Source organism: Arachis ipaensis, chromosome B07 (genome assembly GCF_000816755.2).
Source record: "Arachis ipaensis cultivar K30076 chromosome B07, Araip1.1, whole genome shotgun sequence".
NCBI classification, from domain to species: Eukaryota; Viridiplantae; Streptophyta; class Magnoliopsida; order Fabales; family Fabaceae; genus Arachis; species Arachis ipaensis.
In genome coordinates this window covers 107,305,366-107,312,410 of record NC_029791.2, presented here as the reverse complement: position 1 = coordinate 107,312,410, position 7,045 = coordinate 107,305,366, and the positions used below count along the sequence as shown (strand labels likewise).

The following is a 7,045-nucleotide window of genomic DNA, read 5'->3' as shown; positions in this document are numbered from 1 at the left end:
ATAATATATAAAATTAATTTAAGTTGAAATTTATTTTAGTAATTTTTTATTTAAAAGTGATCTTCAGTAGCGTAATCCAAACAACATTTTTTTACTATAATCTATTTTTATATAAAGATAGTCAAACGTAAATCACCTTAAGATAAACTTTTCATCAAAATCATATTTGCAAAATTAATTTTATACCAATTTATATACCGTAATGCAAGCACACACCTAAAAATCTCAAGTCGCCACAATTATTTGAAAAAACTTAATATTAAATTTATTTCTACATATCTTGCATTAATTTAAGAGACTTCTTTTTGGTTTTTCACAACAAGAGGATTTAACTACTTCAATTTTAATTTTATAATTTTTTTTAGGTTTAGCATATAGTCAGTAGTAATTAACTTCATAATTTTTTTTGCATCTACATGCAACTTCAATACCAGTTATTCCACTTTAATAAAATTTGTATTCTTTTCTTTATGTAACTGAAAATACAGATATATTTATTTGTCGATTTTCCTTCTTTTAAAGTTAACTTCACTTTTCACATTAAGTTCAGTTAAAATTATTTTCTAATATGAATATGATCATAATAAAAAATCTATTTCGTTATTATAACAGAGGTCAATAATTAAAAAATTCTGCTCACAGTTACTCAGTGTTATCTATTGAATTTTTTATTTTTAATATTGAAGTGGTAGTGGTGTAAATGTGGATTGTGGATTGTTGGGGTGTTATACTCAAACGTGGGATCGTTTAATTAGAAAAGTAGGAATCGGACCGTCCGATTTGTGGTAAATTTAGGTATATACTCAGTTACTCAGTGTTATCTATTGAATTTTTTATTTTTAATATTGAAGTGGTAGTGGTGTTTTTTTAAAATGTGGATTGTTGGGGTGTTATACTCAAACGTGGGATCGTTTAATTAGAAAAGTAGGAATCGGACCGTCCGATTTGTGGTAAAAAAAAAATTTAGGTACAGAAATCGGATCGATTTGTATACTTCCACAGTTTTGAAAAACACAAAAAATTACAATGTTAAGATATATCACCACTTCTACTTCTATAACAAAAAAAATTTTTTTATCTTTTTAGTTACAATATTATTCGATCTTTTTATAAAAAGTTCTTAAGGGGGAAAATTAGCTATCCTGGTATGAATTAAAAAAAGGAAATACACAATAGAGAAGCTTTGATTTTTAATTATGTGATAGAAAAAATAGAAATCTAAACCGGTTTATAAACGTCAACATGCATCCAAGAAGGAAAGGAATCAACGCTTCTGATAAAGGAATCAATAGTTAATATTAATTATTATTCAATTCTGCTATCATGCTGTTTCAGGTTCTAGTGTTTTGGTTAACCTCGGAATAACGAATTAGTTATTCTTATATGCTATGTCCTACAACGTTAATATATTAAAAGTTACAAAACTAAATGGAAGTTAAGTAAGACTAGTCTGCAATCTATCCATGGCGGTTCTTTCATGGGTTAAAGGAAGCTGGCAGATGGATGATAATTGAAAATTCGACAGCAATAGCAAGACATAGTTGCAGCTATGTTAAAGCGTGTTTCAGAAGAAAAAGGACTGTACTTGCTGCAAAATAGGGGTTGCCTCCGACAAATTTATCTTTCAAAAATTTTAAATTAGTCATATTAACCTTTTCATCACTTCCGTTGTTGATGGCGGTAAAATTTTGTGATATAACATGTTAAGTGACAATTCAACACGCTTAGTAATCCTAATTTACTTCTAACAGGATAAATTTATAAAATTAGATTAAATCAACTCTAAATTAAAAGAATTTTTAATATCTTAAAGTTCCTTTAATTTGAAGTTGATTTGATGTAATTCTATAAATTTATCATGATAGCACTTAAAGTGTGTGCTTTGCTTAGTGTGGCGTCATCTAACATGTCACGTTAGTAAATTTTGACGTCCTCGGCAACACAAATGACAGAAGGATTAATGTAACTAACTTAAAATATTTGAAGGACAATTTTGGTTAAAAGAATCTTTTGGCGACCAATTTAAAAAGCATGTGGTCTTCCAAAAACAAATTTGACCATTTACTCTTATCTCGAGCTTGCATTAGCTTCTTTTCCAATCCAAATAGCTTATGATCAAAATCAAAATTAGGAAAGAACAAAAAAATTCATAGAAGTTGCTCAAATTCAAACAAGTATTTTATTGCTGAATCTGGTACAAATTTTAACAAAGCATTCATAAATGTTTAGTATTCAGGTACATCATATATATAGTTGGTGGTGGTGTTCCTTTCTTTATATGTATACTAACATAATGCCTTACAGTTTTTACAAGGAACTATACTGCTACTCTGCCTTTTCAACACATACCTATGTTATTATCCTGTTCATCTTCATTGATACATTATTGATTCCTGAGTGACTCACTTTCAGAGATTTGATCAATGGTGGTTGGTGAGCCCGTTACAGATGTAGCTGTCGAAAGTGAGTTCGTTGGTGTGTGCCCTTGAACAGCTACAGAAGAAGGTTGCTCCATATTTGCATCAGGAGCCTTGTCCTTAGAGTTAGATGCATTCATGTTAATTTTTATCCTGCAAGATCAATTTATCATGCTTCGAATTAAAAAACTAATGGGGTTTAACTGATTGCCAAACCATACAAAACAATCAACCGTGGCAAAACGTGTCACCAACTTCCTAAGAATGATCTACTTAAATTAAGAGGGAAGAGTTTTCAACTTACTTGTTATGGATATTGACATATTCATCAGTTTCATCTAAAATCTCCTCCTGAAATGCACAAAGAGGATAATGAAGATGGATCAGCATGTACAGCTGAATTAAAAGCAACCTCTAGTTGCTTCCGCAACAATCAAAATATATGGAAGCTAAAAGCTCTAAAAGCAAAAAAAGCATGCTATTGCACTGACCTGAAGGAGCTCTTCAATGACATCCTCCATTGTAATAACACCAACAACTACTTCATTTGGTGGAAACACCGGCAGCGGGGAATTATCAATGTCCATGATGCAATACGAACAACCTCTATGTCGCTTTTTAAAAGCAGGAGTTGCTGGTGGACTTTTCTTCACCTGTGGTGACCCATCATTTGACTCCGATCCACCTATATTTATGGCAACATTCAGGTCCATAAGATAATGCACAGAGAGTTTCATTGAGTTGATAAACCAAGAAATTTCATGAGCCCAAACGAAGGAAGTGATGCATATGTCTCTATGATACAGGAAGAAAACCACAAACAAGTGAAGTAGAAACCATGTAATGCAAAAAGTAAAATTGAAAAGGAAAAACAAATGCACCTGACAATTTCGTTTTACAGAAGCTCCAGAAAATACCAGCACAGCCAGCAAAACAGGAGTAATCAAAGATACCCTTAGAAAGAACTAAAGAGAACAATTGTTTTTAAGAAAGTAATTAACTTTATTGATCAATTTTAACAAATCCGGACTGTAAATGGTATAACAAAAACATGCTCCTGAATAAATAAAGTTAATCCATTTTTTTAATTTAAGTCTATAGTTCTTTACCTTTATCCGAGGATGCCTTTTCTCCCTTCTTCCTGCAGCTGTCTTTGACCTCATGTTGATCGCCACCTTTGACTTTTCTGAGTGCTTCTGTTGTATTATTTAGATCCCTATACACAACTGCAATATGACTGTGACCCTTTTGAAACTCGTTCAATATATCATACAGAGGCATATTCTCTGAAACACTGAAGGAAAATGAAGAGGAAATCATCACTATCTAGCAATAATCACAGGATATGAACGCCACTGAAATTGAGAAAAATACAAATATATAGAACATCAAGTTCATAGAGAAGGATATAAAAGTAACTTACCGTGGAATTTTTCTGATGATCATTTTTCTTAAAGGAACTGCAGCCTTTGAATCAACCATAAAAAGATTTTTTACCTGCATGTATGCAATAGATAGCAGATATATTAGAGAATAGAAAGTGGAGTTCCAATTTCACTACTTACCATGTAATATGTATCAGTATCACACATAAAAAGAAAGGGGAAAAAGTATTTTTAGTTCTAAGTGTCTACGCACATTCTACCACCAGATGAGTTTAACCTTCCCATAATTCCATATCCATAATCAATCATTAGGTATATTGTAATCAAACAATAATCAGGATAAGAATGAAGTTCTCAACCTACACCGGTCCTTGTAAACTTTTTTTACTAACAGTGGATCAATTCAACTGTTGTATTTCAAAGTTTATCATTAGAAGCAAGAGCAAAATGATGATAAGAGAGGAGGCAAAAGCATGGGTAAACAATCATGTGATAGTTCGACATAGCCAAACACATCAAGGAACAAAAAAGGATAGACGAATTTTGAAAAACTAACAACTATTTTCACAGCAGTATCAACTTTTAAGTCATATCCAATTTGATTGCAGGAATTAACAACATTAGGTATCTGCAATCCCATATATCTACTTACAAAATTACAGAAGGAAGAAAAATTACCAGAACAAGTCCAATAATATTTGTTTTCTCTCCTGAATAAACCGGAACTCTACTATGACCCATGGACATTATCGCATTCAGTGTCTCCCTTCAGTATGGACACAATGAAGATGGTCAGAACAAAATAAGATATAGACAAGTTAGAGAAAATGATAAAGAATTCACAAACCCACAAATTTAGAGTTGCATCCAGATCAAGGGAAAATGCCTTTGATATGGGAGTCATAGCATCTTTTGCAGTCTTTTCAGTCAAGTCAAGTGCACCAGTAATGATGGTTGTCTCATCATGTGTTAAATCTCCTCCTTTACCAGCCTAGACAAAAGCACAAACGAGTAGCCATGGTAATTAGTATTGCACTAAACAGAGAGATATTGAAAAAAATTAGAGCATGAGTAAGTAATAATATAGAGTTATAGAACAACAACACCAAACCATTGAACTCCATCTTAAAACATTCAAACAGAATGCATTACAAATTCAACTTAAACTTCGAACTTTATGTACCTCATTCCCATGAAAATTCACAAAAGTTTTGAGCTCTGCCCTCTTCAAAAGGGCAGCATGTCCTTTACCCAGCATCCAATCAAGAACCTGGACACATTACAATCTAACATTAGATACAGAAGTTTTGCCAGTATCATGTTAATCAAACATATAGTCACACTCTAAGCACACCTTGCTGATTGGATACGAGATTGGGAAGAACACTAGAAGGAGAACACGAACAAGCGGGGCCAATGTTGCACCAACTGTCAATCCATATCGAGTACACACTGCTTGTGGCAATATCTGCAGTGTCACATCCAATTGGTCAAAAAATAGCACTCACGGGTGAAAGAACCACACAAAATACACTACAGCATCAGTTTGAGTTTGTTCCTTATCATATCAATGATCAATCAATATTTCATTTACCTCTCCAAACATAAGGATGAGTGTGACCGAAATCGCGATTGCCGCCCAGGAAGGCACAAGTGCATCAAGAAAAATGGGAAGAGTCTGAAAGGAAAATTGGGAAGGAAGTGAGTGTTGTGAACTTGTGATGATTAAGCAAGGAAAACATGACTGATTCAGGAAACAAAGAACAAAAAAGATATCACAACTAAGTGATAGCACCTCCATAGCTAAAGAGTTCCCAATCAAAAGCGTGCAAAGCAAAAGATGCTGATTCTTAACCACCGGGAAAATTTTAGCTGCCAAACACAACACAACGAGCCAGAACTCAGAAAAACAGAAAGAAAAAAGATCATATAGCATAAATCATTCACTAGTCTCAAGCTAGAGGTACACACAGACATAATCACTGATTATTAAAAAAAGAATAGAAAAAAGGAAATAATTTAGCAAACAAAAGATTCAAAATTTAATTGAGGCCCAGCATCCCAACGTGACAAATCGATCGTAGCAAAACAATATTACTAACTTTCGAAAACCGAATATGAATAGTGAAAGCTATAATTAAATATAAATAGTAACAGAAAAAAAATTGAGAATTGAGGCAGTAATAGAAGTTAGTTACAGGCATGGATGCGGTCCTGAGGGCGACCAGACTTGATGAGAACTTCGAGGTCGACGATTCCCAAAGACATGAGTCCCAAAGTGAGACCCGCCATAAGACCCGCGAAGCAAACCAAACCTATGATTACAAGCACGTAAAGCGAGAACTTTGTTCCACAGCACGCCACCTCCGCCATTTTTTTTTTTCTTTCTTTGTTTCTTTCTCTTTCCCCGACACACACACACTCTTTTCTTTCTCTGTTTCGGGTGGGGAGTGACGGACTGACGGGGCTTTTGGTTTGTTAAATTTCAATGTGTTTGTTAGTTACGGTGTGAAATGGCAACTTGCAATTCAATTGCGAACATTTCTTCCCCCAACTCGGTTTAATTTGCTTCACTATTACTAAACTACACCATTCTGTCATCTTCTTTTCCTAATCGAGATTAACAAATTTTTAAACTCAGTATATATTATAATTATAATTACATCTGATTGTCATCAGATTAAGAAACATGCCCCAGATTAAGGACTTGTTTGGGTGAGCTTTTGAGAAAAGATCTTTTTTTGAGTTATCTTTTTTTAAAAGATCTTATAGAGAAGTAAAAGTAATTTTATGTTTGGATATCTCATGTAAAAAGGTCTTTTTATCTATCAATTATGTTTGGGTATAACAATATAAAAGTACTTTTTTGTTCATTTATTACACGAAAAACATCTTTTTTTTAAGGAAAAAAGATCTTTTAAAAAAAGATGTAAATTACAGCTTCTCAAAAAAGATCTTTTTTTGATTTTACTAGTGCTTTTATTTTTACTACTAGAAATTTGCCAAACACGTTAAAAAATAAAAAAAAGATCTTTTTTCATTGAAAAAAGATCTTTTTTTAACAAAATAATGGCGCCCAAACATGCACTAACTCTTTTATACCGAAAGGTTATTTTATTGTCATCTAGATTTACTATTTGGAGATTGTAGGAATATTCCGGATAATATTATTTAGTACTATGATAGTATGATTTATGAAATGTTAATATTTATTTTTTTTACTATTAAAGCATTTTTAATAAC

General features: G+C 32.6%; 1 protein-coding gene across 2 annotated transcripts; it reads right to left on the bottom strand.

Annotated features, from left to right (window-relative positions):
• Window positions 2,157-6,398, bottom strand: LOC107610131 (DUF21 domain-containing protein At1g47330). 2 transcript variants are annotated; one of them, XM_021106193.1, is made up of 13 exons: window positions 6,001-6,398; window positions 5,598-5,674; window positions 5,397-5,480; window positions 5,157-5,270; window positions 4,986-5,072; window positions 4,654-4,793; window positions 4,481-4,568; window positions 3,841-3,914; window positions 3,527-3,711; window positions 3,299-3,382; window positions 2,909-3,102; window positions 2,722-2,768; window positions 2,157-2,570 (listed from the first exon to the last, which is right to left on the bottom strand). In XM_021106193.1, the coding sequence occupies exons 1-13, from the start codon at window positions 6,173-6,175 to the stop codon at window positions 2,384-2,386; spliced, it is 1,536 nt and encodes a 511-aa protein (XP_020961852.1). In that variant the 5' UTR covers window positions 6,176-6,398; the 3' UTR covers window positions 2,157-2,383. The 2 variants fall into 2 exon arrangements, with proteins under 2 accessions (XP_020961852.1, XP_016167699.1); XM_016312213.2 differs by lacking the exon at window positions 3,299-3,382 and having other exon boundaries at window positions 6,001-6,393.